The sequence below is a fragment of the Alosa pseudoharengus genome, unplaced genomic scaffold (genome assembly GCF_046254945.1).
Source record: "Alosa pseudoharengus isolate Yale_2024_CS ecotype anadromous, Long Island Sound unplaced genomic scaffold, YU_APseudo_1.1 YU_APseudo_1.1_scf_2, whole genome shotgun sequence".
NCBI classification, from domain to species: domain Eukaryota; kingdom Metazoa; phylum Chordata; class Actinopteri; order Clupeiformes; family Clupeidae; genus Alosa; species Alosa pseudoharengus.
Genome location: NW_027468663.1, coordinates 20,699,431 through 20,718,768, shown reverse-complemented (window position 1 = coordinate 20,718,768; position 19,338 = coordinate 20,699,431). Strand labels below are relative to the sequence as shown.

Here is a 19,338-nt window from a genome sequence, read left to right as displayed (position 1 = left end):
GTCCAGCCCAGGATGTCAGCTGTGCTGGAGCCTGACTGTAGGGCCTGTTTGGGTGTGTGAGCAGCCGTGTGCGGGATAAACCTTTGATACACCAAATTTAAAGGTGTTAGAGGCAGCGATGCCGAGGTAAGTGAGGCTCGCCCTGAGACTGAGGGGACAATTACCGTGATAGCCGAGACCTCAGCTGGAATGAGGTCTCAGCTCAACACACACACACACACACACACACACACACACACACACACACACACAAACACACACAGATCACACCTCAAAGCTATTTCTTTTTTTTTGATCACATAGACACTCTTAGTGTGGGAGGGATCAGTCTGTAGCGGTCTCATATCCACGGTTTTCTTTTGAAAAAATTGAAACGATCCTTCAAAACTCCATTCTGTAGACCTCTGTATTATCCATTTGTCTGATATAATTGTTTTAAAAGTTAAAGCTATTGCTTTTGACCGAATGTTTCAAAGAAAACTGGGTCACTATGCTGACTGATTCTCTCTTCTGGTGTTGGAACCACAGTTCCCACAGTGGCTTGCAATTCACTATATGTAAATACTAAAAACGGCCAGGCATGCATACTCCCTTCAAATGACTGTTTGTGTGTGTGTGTGTGTGTGTGTGTGTGTGGGTGTGCATGCGTGCATGTTTGCGCACATCTCGTGTCATGGATTGCTTGATTGATAAATTGACTTGCAGATGGATGGCCTCTTGGGTGATGCTACAGAGTACAGACTAATAGCCTCGTGTGAGTGCTCTGACAGAGATCTGCAGGCCCTTTCCTCTGCCTACCAGGCCAACAGAGAGCAGAGAACAATGCAGACGCACTTGGGTGGCAGACAGATTGAACAGGAATGGCCTCTGATAAGAATACCATTTTACTGTGCAGAATTCATTTCAGGCACTTACGATGGCTTTGTCATATATTGTGATTGCAGCCTAAAGCTATTGGAGTTTTATCTTCACAGCTGAAGGTGCAGGCACTCAAAAAGCCTTGTTGTCATCTCGGTTGCCTCGAAGCCCCCCCCCGCTGCAGCCATTCACCAATAATATTGTATTCTTCATAATTTTCTCAAAACATTATAAAATACAATATGGCCTATTTTTCATGGTGAACACAAAGGTGATACACTGTGCCTCAGAGCCTGGATTATAATCAGGAGCATTTAGGAAATCCAGAGAACTGTTAGACAGCATTGCTGCAAGCAGCTAAATCGTACACCATGGAGTGGATCCCTTCTCTTTTCTCTTTGATGTAAGCTGCTTAACAGTTTAGTGTTAATGCCCTAAGTGTCCAAGTTAACTTTGGGAATTTGGAGTAGCACTTCTTTTTAGTTTGCCCTACATATGAGTTCTTTATCTTCGTAAGCTTCATATTTTGAAACTCAGAGACATCACACACACACACACACACATGCGTGCGCGTGTGGACATGGATGGATGTCACTGTCCTTGTGCCACCAGAGCTCCTCTGACCCATCCCTGATGTAATGGCCTTGGAGCATCTTTTGAATACGTAAATTCTCAGTTCCTTCACTAGCCTCAGCGAACGCTTTCATTCAGACACCGACAAAGGCCCTGATTGTCCAGGGCGGTGGGCTCTCCGGGTCCACTCCGGGTCCACTCAGGGCCAGTCTAGTGGAGTCACGTTCACCAAGCCCCCTCCTGCACCGCCTCACATCCTCTCAAGCTGCAGCCAATCCCAGCGAGAGTGACAGAGGCAGAGATTGCGCTCTAGGAGCGGCCAATTACACACTGTCATTACTTAAGTGTGACTTGTCGTCTTTGATAATTGAATTATTTCGGCGTCAGATTTAATTATCATGTTACATGTTTTTGCGTGCGCAGCCGCTGAAGGAAAGGCAGTGGCCGGGTGTAATGCACAAGCCTGGGCTGCAGAGTCACATGCTGTTATCAGTCACATTGATTATTACGAGCGCCCGATTCAGACAGCCTATTATTTTTAATAAGTCACACCATCTTCTCTGGTTGGATGCCCGCGAGCGCTTGGTCCAGCCGACACTGCTTGCACACGTTTGCTCTCAATCAGTTGTCCAAAGCCTCAAATTAGTTGCCATGCCCTGATCATAATTTTATTTGAACTACATTTTACGCCATTCATTGCGTAATTCACATGGGAGAGGACAGGGTTTAGAGTCGGTGTGTATGTGTGTGTGTGTGTGTGTTTGTGTGTGTGTGTGTGTGTGTGTGTGTGTGTGTGCATGTTATGTGTGTGCCTTTGTGTGTGGTAAGAAAGTCTTTTATCCGAGGGACTAAAAGGTAAGTATGTATATAATCATATGTTCATGTATATCTGTAATATATATTTTGCATCCTCAAAGCGTTATTCTGAACAGTCAATTTCATTTCATTCCCCTTGATGTTCACCATTTCATTTGATTTGGTTTGATGCATTTAGCAGTTTGTCATTCTAAACTCATTTTTTGCTGGTGCATTCAAGTGCCTTGCACCAGTAGTCAGTGTAATGTTTTCTGCTGTTGCCATTGTAATAGTGTAAAGGCAGCAGTAATTCTCTATGTGTGGAATTCAATTCTGCTCAGTTGTTGTGAGTTACAATGACTACTCTGAATCCCGGCCTCCCAAAGCTGAAATTATTTCTCGTTTGTAGCACCACAATTACAGTATCAGACTTTAAATGTTATTTACAGTGACCATGGGCTGGCAAAGGCCCACCTCTACAAGACCTAGAAGTTGTATGTAATTTCTAAAGTAAGAAGTTCTGACATAATACGCCTTTTTCCCTGGTGACATCTGGTCATTGGAAGAGGAAATTGGCCTTTACTAATGCAGGCACTCCTGAAGCTTCAATTCGGCTCAGGTTTCTCTGGCAGACTGTGCTGGAGGCCTTATCTTAACTCTGGCCCTAAATCCATCAATCACTCGGTGTGCTGCAGTGGGCTCGCCTGGACACCCTGCAATCTATTTCACACGCTCTGTGTTGTGATTATGCAGGCTGTTTGGGAGCTTTAGCCCACACCCCCTTCCTGTCAATACGGCATCATGACCTGTCACTTGCAGACAGAGGGGATACCTTGATGATAGACTGGCACTATTGATCACCATTATGACAAGTCTATGCATCACCATCTGTCACTAGTGTCCAAGCTTTTGCATTGCTGATTCATTTCTTATCCTTTTGTGTTCTCTTGGGTTACTCTTTGCTGGTTGTTTTGTATTCCCCTTAATCCAGCACTTGCTGGCGTTTGTTGGATTTTGCTTGTGTTAAATTTGTCGTTCATTTAATTTAGCATCTCTCACCCGTCTGCACCTCTACCACCTTTTATTTGTTTTTCTGTCTTTCACCCTTTTCTTCCTCCTGCGTTCTTTCTATGCCTACCTTTTCCCCTATCTTCCTGTCTTTCCTTCTATCTCTCTCCTTCTTTCTTGATTCCCTTTCTCTCTGTCCCTTTCACCTTCCGTCCGCAACACTCAGAGCCCTCATCCCCCCCTCGTGGGGTGGAATGCTCTCCCATTGGCTCCTCCTCCTTACGGGTAAGTTGGCGCGTTCCCCCAGAAGAGGGGCGGAGTGTGGACCTGGAGGGCTACGAGATCCTCTACGGGCCGCTGGCCAGCGGGCAGGAGCCCGAGCCCCAGAGGACCCAGCGTGTGGGGCCGGACGCCCTGCAGGCCCGGCTAGGTGGGCTGCGCAAGTGGACACGCTACCGCGTGTCGGTGGCCGCCTTCACGTCGGAGGGCTCGGGTCCGCAGAGTTCGCCGCTGGACTGCCAAACGGACGAGGACGGTAGGCTACGATCAGGCCCTGATTTACGAGCTCGTTGAACTCTTAAATGCCTCTCTGCATCGATTTCTTCATAAGGAGTACATTTAGAGATTGCATTAGCAGACCAGAGACAATTGTAAGTAATGTGGTAATAACAAAAGCTTAGATTGAAAAAATACAATGGAAAAGATGAACAAAAGCAAAGGTCTTTTCGGGTCAGAAATAGGCCTAATGATAGAAAACCAGGCTTAAATGGGAGCTTGGGACAATGTGTATCCAGCAATCAATGGAACAATGAAGTGAATGACCTAAGGAAATAATGTAAGCCTCCCATCATCAGAGAACTCTCGGTCTTCGTGGCCTTGTTCGTCCAATCAGAACTTACTGAATAAAGAGCCATCAGGAAGAAAATTGATAATTTAGTTTTAACCAGGAAATCATAAACCACAATCTACATTAGACTGGAGATTCTCTGTCGTCTGCTGACAGTCTTTCTAGCCCTAAGTGAAGAGCATTAATGTGAATTGTAAGGTGTTGATAGCCAGAGACACAACAAAACCAAATTCTGTTTGCCTGATAGAACATTCAGACTTGGATCTGAAAGCATATGGTTTCATCATTTATATAACAGGTTGTGAATATTAGGTGAGAATGAATAATTGCTTTCTCAACCTGGGGGGTTTTTATCATGTATTTCCTGTGGCTTATCTGTCTGTGGCCACATTGTGAGCTGAATGCTTGAGAGAGATGTATTATCTTAAAATTGAAGTGAATATTTCCTGTGCTGCTCTACAGGTCCACAGGGACCTCACAAAAAAAAAGATGTTGCTAATGTAGTCGGGGGAAATGTATCAGATAGGTAGGAAATGGTTTTCCATAAAGAGTTTCTTGTAAAAATGGTGGTCAAACACTGATGGAATAATTAAAGCTGTTCAATCCCTCCCACATGCATATGAAAGGACCACTGTATTTGCCAGACTTGCCTCTCATTTCAGCATGAGCGTTTTCTTATTTTTGTCAGAGGGGAACTATTTTTTAGCACCTCCCTTATTGTCAGCTTTGTACCCTTTTTATATTTCCTCGACGAGCCCAAATTGGACTAGACTGCTAAATTATTTAACATGCGCAACGCTAAAATGTCACAAATGTGCAGAGGGCTGCAGCGGGAAGGGTGTGTAGACGCCTTTGGTGTCTGTCTGAACACCGTCGTGTCTCTGTCTCTCGCAGTGCCTGGGGCGCCCCCTAGACAAGTGGAGGTGCAAACGTTGAACGCTACCGCCATCCGGGTCAGGTGGCGCTCGGTGGTACCTGAGAGGCAAAACGGGCAGATCCGGGGCTACCAGGTCCACTACGCCCGCGAGCAGGAGGGGGAGTCACGCAGTCTGCCACGCATCAAAGACATCGTGCTGGACGACTCCCAGGTGAGGGCCTCACCTTTAGCCAGAAAACTACACTACACTACAGGAAATTCTGAGAGTCCGGATTAAATTCAGTGTTATTGAAACTAGATTAAAATGAGCAAAGTAGTAAATAATGGTCAATGGTGTATTGCAAACTGTTATACATAAAGCATCAGGGGTCCATGGCTCTGCCCAAGCTGTCTTTTGTCTAGAAATCTGTCCGTGCCCATGATTCTAAAGTACTGAAACCAAGAATCTGTTATCTTTAGATGATAGACATTTATCATTTCACTATTGTCATGTCTACAATAGTGCCATACATAATGGCTAAATATATGTAATGGATAACAGGCAAGAGAATTGACATTGATTCAACAGATAAAAACAAGCAGGCTCGAAGCATTCACACTAAATTTAAGATCTCTCAGATATGTTCTGTAAGGTCCTGTAACTGTAACCTAACAGCTTCCACTGGTGAATTGCTTCAGCTGCAGGGTTTGGATTCTTCAGGATGATCCTTTTTAAATGATGTGGGCTAGATGTAATTGGAAAGTAATCGTCAACAAATAAGGCATCATAAAAGAATGCAAAACAAATCAACATATTTCAAGAGGTTGGCAGGACTAGATTCGGACATTATAGACACATTTTATAGCGAAATAAAAAAAAATGTTTGGTGGAAGTTTCTATCTTAGTGCCTTGAACAAGGTTATCAGTTTTTGTCCGTCCACATTTGCAGTTTCTCTGGAAATTTCTTGTTTGTTTCATCTCTCACCCTTGCTTGCCTCTTCCTCCCACTCTCCCTCTGTTCCTGACTCATCCTCCTCTCTCTCTCTCTCCTTCCCTCCCTCGCGCTCCCTCTCTGCGTTCCTGTTTGTGGGGTGTAGTGGGAAACGGATGATTCTGCTGAATATGTGAGTACAGAAATCTGCGCCCAACACATTGCTGTTGCATAAACCTGGTTATAAAAGCCTGCTGTTCTTCTCTGTGCTCGTGCTGTCCCTTTCAGCAATGTGCCACTTCACATTGTGTCACTGTAGATACCATCATGAGCAAGCGTTTTTCACTACACACTCAACTTCATTAAAGCAAGCCAACCTGAAAGTCTGACAGAGGGCTTCAGACAGCTCTAAATGTACTGTATGGTTCCCACGAGTCATGGAATTTCTGGAATATCATGGAATTTTGGAAAGTCTATTCCAGACATGGAAAGTCAGGGAAATTTATCATTATGAAATATCAGGGATTTTTTTGTTTTGCAGCTTAAAATGTATACATTAATACAAATAATATTTCTGTGCAGAATTGGTGTATATCTGGTTATTAGCTTGCTTGAGAAGCCCAACTTTGCTCTCCCGCTCTAAAAATGTAAAAGATTCTTGAACGCTACGCGTCTGCTCTAAAATCATTGGTCCGTATATTGCACAATTCAGACAGTAAGTCAGGGAAATTCAGGTTTTTCTGTCAGGGAAAAGTCATGGAATTTTACATTTGACTTTGACTGGGAACCATGGTTCTGGCTACTGCAATACAGCTTTGAGATGGCACACAAACAAGGAGAGTGGGGAAAGAGGGAGGCAGAGATAGATTCTAAAGAGGCATTTATCTTTTCAAAACATGCTCGAAAATACTGAGGATAAATATGTCAGTCTCACTCTCTCCTTCTGCTTTCTTTTAATGTGGAGGAGTAGAATGCAATGCAATGCTTACTGGGAAGTTAATCTCTTTATCTCTCTCTCTCTCTCATTCACTATCTCTCTTTCTTTGTGTTGGCAGGAAATGTTTATCGGAGGTCTGCTGCCCGACACCTCATACTCCATCACTGTGGCAGCGTATACCACTAAGGGGGACGGTGCACGCAGTATGCCACAGATGGTCCAGACCAAAGCCACATGTATGTACATGGCCATGCCTGTGCCAACAGGCCTGTGATTCATCTCTCAAGCCCCCCCCCCCCTGACAGAGCCTGAGAAAAGAGAGGGGAGAGGAAGAGAAGGGAGGGGAGAGGAGGGGAGGAGAAGAGAGAGGAGGGGAGGGGAGAGGAGGAGAAGAGAGAGGAGGGGAGGGAGGAGAGGAGGAGAAGAGAGAGGAGAGGAGGGAGGAGAGGAGGAGAAGGGAGGGGAGAGGAAGAAAAGAGGAAAGGAGGAGAAGAGGAGAGGAGGAGAAGAGAGGGGAGAGGAGAAGGGAGGGGAGCGGAAGGGAGTGGAGCGGAGGGGACGGGTAGACGTGTGATTGGGCTGTTTGGATTTCTTTTTTTCTTTGCTGCTTTCAGAAGTCTCAAAGTGCTTCCACTTGAAAAGAAATGTGCGGTTTCCCTGAGTGTTTGTGGTTTTCCTGGTAGCTGTGTGGCGAGACGCTTGGCGATGTAAATGCAGGGAGAAATGCTTAATGATGCAGTGTGTGCAACAGCGCTCTTATCCATTTACTGTCAATTAGGTTGATTTCAATTTGAACTATAGCAGCAGCAGTCTGTTAATGGACTCAATGTTTTAGCTTTCAATAGCTGTTTGCCAACAAAAAGAGGAACTCCTAAGGGCTCTTTGTGAGTGCGCAATTACAGTTATTGTCTATGCTCACCAGTTTTGTTTTGTTCTGTTGTCTCTGTCATTGAGTTTCTCCATGGAGAGATATGGGATATATTTTATTATGCTCTCTTATCTGGTTAAATCTCACCAGATACCGCCCAATACAATCACACACACACACACACAAACACACAAACATACACACACACACACACACACACACACACACACACACACACACACACACACACACACACACACACACACACACACACACACACACGTACACACACACACACACCTTCAGGTCTTGCTCTGTTTAATTATCCTAATTCTGAGGAGCTTAAATCTAATTTCGACATTTTTATTCTGTCTGTGTGTGTGTGTGTGTGTGTGTGTGTGTGTGTGTGTGTGTGTGTGTGTGTGTGTGTGTGTGCGTATGTTTGCTTGTGTGGGTGTGCAGTTCCAGAGCCCCCCATGCTGTCTCTGAGTGTGGAGCAGCAGACGTCCATCTCTGTGAGGTGGCAGCCCCAGCCTCCCCCTGGCTCTGGCTCTGGCCCTGCCCCCACCTCCCCCTCCACCTCTGTGCTGGGATTCCGGCTGCGCTACAGCCTGAAGAACGACTCCCAGGACCTGGCTGAGGCGCTGGACCTCCCTGCCCAGCAGAGGCAGTACATGCTGACCGGCACGTTCCCGGGTACCACCTACGTCTTCGCTCTGGCCGCCAGGGGCCACTCGGGCTACGGGAAGGAGGCCCTGCAGGAAATCACTGTGCCCGAGTACCCGCCTACGGCATACCCGCTCTTGGCCAGGGTCATCAACGCCACCTGCTGCACCCTCCAGATCTACTGGAAGCCCCCCGACCCGGCCGACTGCAACGGCGCTCTCACCAGCTACACGCTGGCGTACGGCGAGGCCAACGGCAGCCTCCCGCCCCGCCTGGTGTCCGTGCCGGCCACAGAGGCCGCGTACACGGTCATCGGGTTGAACCCAGACACTGACTACCACGTGAGAATTCGGGCGCACACTAAAGCGGGTCCCGGGCCCTTCGGCCCCCAGGCCCAGTATCGCACGGTGGCCTTCGACACAGGTAGGGTTCCGGCCACGCCTGCCGTGCTGCACGGGATTGGGGATGTGGAAGCCCAAGAGTCACCACCCGACCCGACCTGACCTGACCCGACCCCCCTCCTCCGGTCACGCCCACCTTCACCTGTACCCCCCCTCCTCCCTCAATCCACCTGCATCCCCACCAGCACCTCACACTCAGGGATGCTGCAGATGGAGCACTTACATAGGGGGACGGGAGCAAAGACAATGACAGACAAAACAACATCTACACACATACACTTACACACACACACACACACACACACATACAGGATTGGTGGCTGCGACGTGTGACACAGGCCCAGGTAACACAGCCATACTGTGGCTGAGCTCCTCTGAGGTAGGTGAGGCTTAGTCCAGTCCTGTTCAGTCAGAGCGCGCAGTGCTGCTGGGGAGACTAGAGGTGGGTATCCAAAGGTAGGCTCTCCTCACACCGCCGCTTTCCTGCCCATTTCCAGTTTTTGTCTGGGAATTGGCCTTGTTTATTTTCTCTGGCACTTCCCTGCAACTGACACACACACACACACACACACACTCGAATACTACACACTATCACACCCTTTTTCATGATGTTGAGGCACACCTGATTTTTTTCATTTCCCCTGAAACACTTCACTTCTGTGTGACCATGAGTGTTTGTGTGTGTGTGTGTGTATGTGTATGTGTGTGTGTGCGTCTCTATGTGCATTGTTTCTGTGTGTTTGTTGCCCCTTCAAAACCCATTTTCAGTAACACCTTCCGTAATAGACGGGGCTGAACTGGGTCAGATCTCTCTGGAGCGGAGAGCCGGGCCCAGCAGTGGCATATGTGCCGCTCTGGCATCCATCTCAACACGAGCACCTGTCAGACCGACATCTTATATAACCCTCCTGTTGCGCCCCCAGCAAACGCCCACCCCCTGCAGCCTACGGTCCACCTGGGGGAGAAGCCGACACGTGTTGACGTTAACCCCTTCCTCTCCTTCCAGAGCCCACTGCTCCCAAGGGGCTGCCGCGTTGGTCACTGATGGCCGGCGGTGTTGGGCTAGATAGTAACGAGCTATTTGTTTTGTTCTTGCAGATGTCCCGAGGAATTTTTCGGTGAACCTGGCGACAAAGACGAGTGTGCTGTTGACGTGGGAGTTTCCAGAGAGCAGCTCCCCGTACCGCTTTACTGTGAGTGATTTATAACTGCAGCCGTGCTCCCCGCATTCATTTACTGTTTGTTAGCATCCTGTAGGAGAACTCATGAATATATGTATGTCGTTTCTTTCTCTTTCTCTCTCTCTCTCTCTCTCTCTGTGTGTGTGTGTGTGTGTGTGTGTGTGTGTGTGTGTGTGTGTTCCTTTTCTCTCCTCATTCAGGTGGAGTACAACAGACAAAAGATGGAGGTGGATGCCCGTCAGAGGAAGGCTGTGATCGCCAACCTGGCGCCCAACACCAGCTATGACTTTAAAATCACCAGCCCCGAAGGCAACATGGGGGGCTTGAGACACCGCATCCCTGCTAGGACCTCTCCCTCCATCCACATCAGACGACCTGAGGTGGACCGCAGCCGTGAGACTGAGACCACCATCACCATCATACTGCCCCCTATGGACACCCAAAGCAATATCAGGCACGGAAAGATAACTGCAGATAACATAAACACTCACATGAAAAGAATACACACACAGATACACACACACATGCACACACATGAAGGACACACACACTCACACACCCACACACATACATTCAGGAAAAGGAGTATATGTAAAGCATAATAGCTACTGATGTGCTCCAATATACAAACATAAAGGATGAGGCAGAGGCACTCAACAAAGCAGAGTGGTTTCCTTGCCTACTCTATTGGGACATATCCCACTTTTACCACAGGTACTAGATAGCAGTGTGGTCCTCTAAAGATGCTCCACTTCCTTTTATAAATCCATAAGTAGTGCTATATCTTTGTGTTTAATTTAGCCATTTCTGATATTTACGGCTGACAAGGATATTAAGGTTTTTATAGTGCAATAATATCTAGAAAAGTGATTTCCCTAGCTATTGGCTACAGCACTCCCGCCACTCTGTCTAATGATTTATGCTACATTGACTTAAAGCTTAACAGTGCCAAACCCATGGACAGATATTTTCTCTGATTTTTTTTGCTAATGCAGTTATAGTTGTCCTATTTAAATGACACAACAATTCATCACCTGCCAGTTGTATAGAACATGGCAGGTGATTTACATCACTGTCCATTTTTAAGTTCATTTTCACAAACATCAGTGCGGCATCATTAACTTGTGCTTTGTTGACACAATTAGTAATGTGTCAAATTAATTTGCAGTTAAGACAATCCATCATGTTAGATGATAGGATTCAATTCAGAGACTTAAGTTACCAATTGCAATAGCTATTCCTTGAAGTTATGCTTTGTGTGTATTTTTAATTGTAAAATGTATTTTTTTTTTGTTTATTTTTTTAAAATGTATTTATTTATTCATTTGTTTTTGGTGTATCTTTGGCACAACATGAGCTAGACTGTTATAGAGAGGCTACACCGATCACAGAACTGAAGCGTTCCGTTCACATAGCATCTGCTGCAACAATTAGCTAGCTAATCTATGGAACTGAAAAAATTAAACTACTAAGAATATTTTTACGCTGCGCGAACGGAGCGCCTCAGTCACGTGCCCGTAGTAGCCTCCCTGTTAGACTGTCATTTTAGTATCACTTTAAGCAGTCACTTAGTAGTTGCTGCAGGATCTCTCCAGTAGGCCTCTGGCCAGGAGGCATTTAAAGGGAACCATTTGTTGTGCTCACAGGAACATCTATGTGGTGGTAGTTCCTCTCAAGAGAGCTCGCGGAAGATTCCGACTCAAGAGTCCTGATGACATGGACCTGGAGGAGGTGAGTGCCATGGCAACAGTTGCCATAGAGCTGGAGTGTAGGTGTGGGCTTCATGGTTGGCTTCTCAGGAGATGTCTAGAGGACCGTAGTGAAATGCTGGTGTATCCAAAGGAGCGTAAACAGCTCTTTCAAACATTCGCTTTGCTCTCAACCTGGCAGGTCGTTGCTCCAGACAGCCTGTCCCACAGCAAAGTGTTAAAGTGTGTCAGTTAAAGTGGTTTAATGGAACAGGATCTCAGGGCATTTTACAGTCTCAGCAGGTAATATATCAGAGTAATGCCGAGGTGTGAAAACTGACTTCACATGCATGCTGTACACAAGACATAAATCAATGCTTATTCTGTTCAGATCGACCTGTGACAATTTCCCTGCTCTCAACGGACAAGAAATACATGCAAACTGTGGTACATTACTCTCTCTCTCTCTCTCTCTCTCTCTCTCTTTCTCTCCCGTTCCTTCTTATTCATTTCTTTTTCTTTCTCTTTCATCCAGCCTTTCTTCCTCTCTTTTTCTCTCTGCTCATTACCCTGTGGATTCAGCTCCCTGTTAGTGACCCAGCATGTAATGCTGTGTTCATTATTGACTCTGCCCTTTTCTACATTTCATCAGGAGATGCTAATCAGGACCTCTGTATTTGCTGTGCTTGTGTCTGCGCAGGCTTTCTCACCCTTAGCCTGTTCCCGCTCCTCTCCTCCACTAATGATCAGATTCTAAAAAGAAACATGTCTGCGTACTGACAGGTTTCACAGATAGGCCTCACTCTCCATTTGCTCCTTGCTCTTGATGTGAACTGGATTGGCTTTTCAACTGTTTGTCTTTATTACCACAACCCCTTGTGGACATCATCCACATAATGTCCATTGTGTGAACTATTGGGGTTGATGAGTGATGTATATATCTAGACAGCAAATTGGATCTAGCTAGCACTGAGTTAGGTAGAAAGTTATATAAACTGTACAAAGTTGAGTGAGCAACAAATAGCCCTAACAGACTTCACACCACTCACACTTTTACACCAGGGGGCCAAACACCAACTTTAAGACAAACGTTGATTTCCTGTATTTATAATGAACACAAATCTCCACTGTGAAGAGCAGCTGAGATAGCCATCTCTTAACCAATCTGAGGTTTTCAAAACTACTGAACATCTTCTCCATCAACTATTGAGAGATGCATAGCTAGCGGATGGAGTGGGCAACTGTTAAGGTTTTGCGAGTTCAAAAAGGAGCTATGAACGTTACTCTGAAGCCATCCATTTTTGGGAATTTCACGTGTATTTAGATTCAGCTCTTTGCTTGGTCTTAATCTAACCGTGACTTCCAGTGTTTTCTAAGAAATGAAACCGGTATGTCAGGTGTAACTTGACATGTGACTGTCGTCATGTGAACCGGCGTGCCGTTGTGCTTCTGCCCTCAGCTGCTGAAGGACATCAGCCAGAAGCAGCTGGACCCACGCCAGCGGCAGGTGGACCTGCGCCGGGCCTACATCACGGCGCGCTTCTCCCCCGCCACCCTGCCGGCCTTCTTCACCCTGGGGGACCAGCTGGAATATGGCGGCTTTGAGAACCGCGCCCTGGAGGCGGGCCAGGAGTATGTCTTCTTCATCCTGGCAGAGCTCAATGACACCACTGGGGTAAGAGGGGAGGAGAGAGCTCCCACCAGAGACACGCATGCTACATCTCACCCATCCCTCTTCTGTTGACAGCAGCAAATTGAGTTAGATAAGGGAAAGGGACAAGACAGGGCAAAGAAGCGATCATGTTTATTTCCAGTAAGCAGAAGCGTAAGCAAATGAGATAAGAGCAGGTTGATGACAGTGCTGTTTATATTTGAGACACGGAATCAAATTGGGGGGGATTTGATGTCATTGATAGGAGCTCCAACAAGATTGATGCATAAACAGACAGTTAATTATAAGGACAACTTGGGCAACTGGTCCAACAGTTTATGCTACACTGTAACAGTACATCCATGCACAAGATTTAATGAACTGGATGCCAGAATATTACCTGAGGCCTGAATGTTTGTTTAAAGCCTCCTGTATTGTCTAATGATCTCCAGTGGTTTAGAGAGGCCATACCATGTTAATTAGTGTTGGGCGTCTTGCTCTGCCTTCATGCCTTCAGAAGATGTTCGTGGCCAGTGAATATTCTGAGCATGTGATGGCCCCGGACTCGGACCCTCAGCCTCTGGACGCCGGCGATGGGCTCATTTGGGTGGTGGGCCCCGTCCTGGCCGTGGTCTTCATCATTTGCATCGTCATCGCCATCCTCCTCTACAAGAAGTGAGTGCTGGAAAATGGATGCAGCAGTGTAGTCACTCACTGTCACTCAAGAGCATTGGATACTGCTGGCTGGGGGAATTGAGAGGTCCCAGGCAGATTGTCCCCTTCTTTATTCCCCTAGTATAAAATATATGGGTAGGAACAATTAATATTGCCCAAGGAGCCCAGTGCACTAACTGTGTCTCGGCTGGCGGCCATTTTGGAGTGAGCATGTCTCTGCATAAGAGATTTCTTTCAGCCAAATTGATGGTGTGACCTTGGTGTAGGAGCAGGCATTGCAGCGGGATGTATCAGCCTCTTGTTGGCAGATAAATCCGCCCTTGGTCCTGATATTTCCTGGCCCCCCTCTCCATTTAGCCCGGAACACTGTTGTCCCCTGGAGGGTTAGCGTTAAACTGTCCCCAATGAAGAGCACTGCTATCTGCAAGGGGGTGTCATGTAGCCTGTGCATACAAATGCAAAATATTGATCTCTCTTTCTCTCTTCTGCGTTTTTTTTCCCCTGGCCATCCTTCACCCCCCCCCCTCTTCTCACTCTATCTTTCACTCCTCTCTGTGCCTCCCACTCTTTGGTGTCTGGTCTGTCTCTCCTTTGCTCATTTTTTATTTACACCTCCTCCTCCTCTGCATCCTCTTTTTTCCTGGAGCAGCAAGCCTGACAGGTAAGACACTAAGATGGCCTCCAATTAGTCATTAGGGATTATAGCCGCTCATTGTTTTTCCGAGAGATCACACAGATTTGAGACTTCAAATGTAGAGACTTACTATTCATAGACTGCTTTGTAATTATTAGAACGTCAGTTCAGTGTTTTTATTTTCCATGGATTCTTTATGTCAGAATGCATGTTTTGCTTTTGTGTTGTATTAGCAAACGAAAGGATTCAGAGCCAGGCACAAAGTGCTTGCTGAACAATGCTGAGATGATGGCACACCACCCAACAGATCCAGTTGAGATGAGACGCATCAACTTTCAGACTCCAGGCATGTTTAAACACACACACTCTCTCTCTCTCTCTCACACACACACACACACACACACACACACACACACACTCTCTCTCTCTCTCTCTCTCTCTCTCTCTCTCTCTCTCTCTCTCTCTCTCTCTCTCTGCCCAGAGGTGGACAGAGTACACAGCTTCATTACTTGAGTAAAAGTACAGATACCCTTTGCTAAATTTCACTCAAGTAAAAGTACAACAGTCAGATGTCTACAGTACTTAAGTAAAAGTACTGAAGTACTTGTTTTTAAAAGTATTTGAGTATCAAGAGTACAAGAGTAGCCTACATTTTCTAAATATTGCATTACTACTGCCACAGTGCTTACATTTATGTACAGAAATGTCCTACATGGAGTTATGATATACCTTGGAGAATGTAAAATGAATTGGAAGTAAAATCAAGTCATTTTCATTTTTTTTACCATGTTGCCAGGGATGGGCAGTATTTCTAATACATGTATTTAAAATACGTATTTCAAATACAAAATACTATTTTGTAATTGAAACACTTGAAGCGAAAACTATCATTAACTTGTTCAGAAAATTGAAATAGTCTGGCGAGGTGGGGTTTGAGAGGGAAACAACAAATTGAGGGTTTCCGAGATTTTTCTTTTTTCCTTTTTTTTTAGAAGTAGTAACGGGTACTCACAGTTATGGATAGAAATGTAGTGGAGTACAATATTTGCCTCTCAAATGTACTTGAGTAAAGTCATGAGTACTCCCCAAAAATGATACTCGAGTAAAGTACAGATCCCTCAAAATTGTACTCAAGTAAATGTACTCCGTTACTGTCCGGCTCTGCATGTGTCCTACATAGAAATACATACTGTACATGGAAAGGGTGCATGACCTTGTAGCCCCAAGAAACATGTCACAGAAAATGAAGTGAGACCTTTCAGGTCAGCTGGCTCCCCTCCATCAGCCTGTAGCCCCTGAGAAAACGCTGAGGCAAACAGCTAAAGCAACTATGCTAGCAGGATGGCAGTCGCTTTGCCTTAGTTATGAAGGCTGACCTTTATTGTCTCCCCTCCACCATTAATTAATACTTTGCAGAAGCGCACAATTGTACAGTCGGCGGGCCTGGACCATGGCTACGGGGCGGGCGTGTCACAGTGGCTCAGCGCGCAAGTGGCCTGTGCTTCTGCAGGAGGGCGGCAATTACTGCGGCCTCAAGCTGAGGCCAGCTGACGTCATTTAGCACGAACTGCAGCCTCGTCTGGAAGAGGCGCCCCGCTTTAGCCACGTCTCCCCCCGCCGCTCCACAGGCCGGCGAATCAAAGGGACGCCTGCCTTGCGGTAGAGCAGTCATTATGAGTCACAAAAACCTGCAAGATCACACCTGCCCGCAGTCTAAATCTGTCGGCAGAGACGGCAGAAATAAATAGAGAAGGATCCCACCCAGCGCGCGGCAAAGCACCAGGCCCTCCGCTCCTCTGACTAACGCAGATGTTTCTCATGACTGTGCCTCCCTCAAGGGTGTTGCCGCCCCCCCCCCCTTTTGTTTAAGGCGGTGGGTTGGCCCTTAAATGACTCCCCCCCTCCCTCTTCCCTTGGAATGACCTTTCGACCCGCTCCCCTTGTCCCCTTCACAGGTATGATGAGTCACCCCCCCATCCCCATCTCCGACCTGGCAGAGCACACGGAGCTGCTGAAGGCCAACGACAACCTCAGGCTCTCCCAGGAGTACGAGGTGAGTAAGCGTGAGGTTGGCCAGGGGCAAGGTCACCTTCAGCCGCAGCCAGGCTCTCTCTCCAGCACGCTGGCCGCTCGACGGCAGCCCCCGCTAATCCACTCTTAATTAGGCCCGCTGAAGAATCATGCATACAGAGCATGCTAAGGAATGCTATATTTTATTGATCTTAATACTACTTTATGTCAGTGCAAAATACTGATCCGGCGTAATCCTGAAATAATGGTCTCTTTGGTGGTTTCTATTAGGGAAGGAATAAATGTCGGCATGCTGAAAGATGATTTTGCATTGTAGCAAGGGAATCCTTTTTGCTTTCCCGCTTGTGTCTCTTTGACCAGCCTGAAATCCACACACTGTCCTGAAAGGTCACAGGCCTCCAATTTGGGTTTTTATGTACTCCGTCTCTCTCTTGATTACTCCAGTCAGTCGATCCTGGCCAGCAGTTCACCTGGGAGCACTCCAACCTGGAGGTCAACAAGCCCAAGAACCGCTACGCTAACGTCATCGCGTATGACCACACGCGAGTCGTCCTGGTCCCCATTGAAGGTGAGTCTGGGGTCAAGCTGACCGTCTCCAGCCGGCCCTCTCATCAGCTCACTCTCTTTCTGTCCAATAATCAATGCACGTCTGAAGGCACAACCACTCACATTGCATCTATTGAGTTGAATGGTGCCATCAGCTCCACAAAGAAATCCCTTGAGAACCAAATAATCCTAAGCAATGACTGTCTAATCGCCCATGTACATGCAAGAATATATTAATGTATACTCAATCATATGTTATATGTATGATAATTATATAAGCAATTATTTTCTGATGAAACAGAATTATTCATGACAACTATTATTAGCCACTTCATTTACAGTATATGTTCCATCTGTTTTTATTTAGGCATCATGGGAAGTGATTACATCAATGCTAACTACATCGATGGTTACCGTAAGCAGAACGCTTACATCGCCACCCAGGGGCCGCTGCCCGAGAGCTTCGGGGACTTCTGGAGGATGGTGTGGGAGCAGCGGGCGGCGTCTGTGGTCATGATGACCAGGCTGGAGGAGAAGTCGCGGGTGAGGCCCTGCTGACCTGCCTTCACTCAGACACAATCACAGCTTTGAGCTGTAATAACAGTTATTATCATGGCGGACCTCACGGTGGAGGGGAAGCAGAGCTTGTAATTCAGAAGGTGATGAAGGTCGGGCTACTTCCACCGAGACTAAAAGGCCCTTTCTCTTAGACCGATACATCTGACTAGGGAAAGGCCCTTTCTCTTAGACCGATACATCTGACTAGGGAAAGGCCCTTTCTCTTAGGCCGACACATCTGACTAGGGAATGGTAAAGAGATGGACATACAGCTGGGGCCAGTTTTTACTCTATTTTATGTATGTTTTCCATTTAATTTTCTTTAACGTTACGTTTAGTACATGTCTAGCTCTTTGTCTTTATCTTGTCATTCTGCTTTTATGTATGTAGAGCACATTTAATTGACATGTGAAATGTGTCAGCCTTGCCTTGTTTTGGTCATCATGTAGTGAGTGGTAAATGTGGTGGTTGGAGGAGGATGAAGACGATGAAGGTGATCTTGAGAAACAGAGCGGCCATTTTATGATTATGGGTTTATGATGGTTATGTTTTTTATTTGTAGATTAAGTGTGATCAGTACTGGCCGAGTCGTGGAACAGACACTTATGGAATGATTCAGGTCACTCTGCTGGACACCATGGAGCTGGCCACCTTCTGTGTGCGCACGTTCTCTCTGCACAAGGTACACACACACACACACACACACACACACACATACACACACACACACACACACACTCTGCACAAGGTACCTGTGCCTACCTTCCCACTTCTCACGTTCTCTCTGCACAAGGTACCTGTGCCTACCTACCCACTTCTCACGTTCTCTCTGCACAGGGTACACACACACACACACTCTGCACAAGGTACCTGTGCCTACCTACCCACTTCTCACGTTCTCTCTGCACAAGGTACCTGTGCCTACCTACCCACTTCTCACGTTCTCTCTGCACAAGGTACCTGTGCCTACCTACCCACTTCTCTCAACTCTATTCTGTCCTGCTGTCTTCTCCTGATCTGTCTGCGCTTCAGCATATCTTTGTCAGCACTTTTTCAGCCACACACACACACACACACACACACACACACACACACACACACACACACACACACACACACACACACACACACACACACACACACACAGGCAACATTAGCCTCTAGCTGTGGCTTTAAACTGAGGTCTAATGCACTACTTGAAATGTCGGCATAATGTTTTCATTGACAGCATCTGACATAAGTCAAACGCAGACCCATGACCTAGAGCACACATTGAAATCAGCATGGATGGCATGCTGCCTAAATGGATTATTGTGCTTTACAATAATCCGACACAATGATTTTGCCCTGATCTGCAAATCCATCTGTCATACGATGGCCTGCAGCAAGTGACGGCCACTTTGTGGCTTCTCCCCTTTGCAGAACGGCACCAATGAGAGGAGAGAGGTTCGTCAGTTCCAGTTTACCGCCTGGCCCGACCACGGGGTGCCCGAGTACCCAACCCCGTTCCTGGCCTTCCTCAGGAGGGTGAAGGCGTGCAACCCACCAGATGCCGGCCCTGTGGTTGTCCACTGCAGGTCAGTGGGTCCATGTGAAACACCCCACCCTCCTGTCTCTGAGAGATTAGGAGGCG

General features: G+C 46.7%; 1 protein-coding gene across 1 annotated transcript in view; it reads left to right on the top strand.

Annotated features, from left to right (window-relative positions):
- ptprsb (protein tyrosine phosphatase receptor type Sb) overlaps positions 1 to 19,338 on the top strand; it is a 60,561-nt gene that overhangs the window by 30,436 nt on the left and 10,787 nt on the right. The window contains exons 11-26 of the mRNA XM_076294113.1: positions 3,461 to 3,769; positions 4,976 to 5,169; positions 6,036 to 6,062; positions 6,925 to 7,042; positions 8,137 to 8,763; positions 9,840 to 9,934; positions 10,123 to 10,376; positions 11,569 to 11,653; positions 13,070 to 13,285; positions 13,779 to 13,936; positions 14,804 to 14,916; positions 16,526 to 16,623; positions 17,046 to 17,169; positions 17,515 to 17,690; positions 18,268 to 18,387; positions 19,128 to 19,282. Of these exons, the coding sequence (XP_076150228.1) occupies positions 3,461 to 3,769; positions 4,976 to 5,169; positions 6,036 to 6,062; positions 6,925 to 7,042; positions 8,137 to 8,763; positions 9,840 to 9,934; positions 10,123 to 10,376; positions 11,569 to 11,653; positions 13,070 to 13,285; positions 13,779 to 13,936; positions 14,804 to 14,916; positions 16,526 to 16,623; positions 17,046 to 17,169; positions 17,515 to 17,690; positions 18,268 to 18,387; positions 19,128 to 19,282 (2,869 nt within the window). The remainder of the gene's footprint in view (positions 1 to 3,460; positions 3,770 to 4,975; positions 5,170 to 6,035; positions 6,063 to 6,924; positions 7,043 to 8,136; positions 8,764 to 9,839; positions 9,935 to 10,122; positions 10,377 to 11,568; positions 11,654 to 13,069; positions 13,286 to 13,778; positions 13,937 to 14,803; positions 14,917 to 16,525; positions 16,624 to 17,045; positions 17,170 to 17,514; positions 17,691 to 18,267; positions 18,388 to 19,127; positions 19,283 to 19,338) is intronic.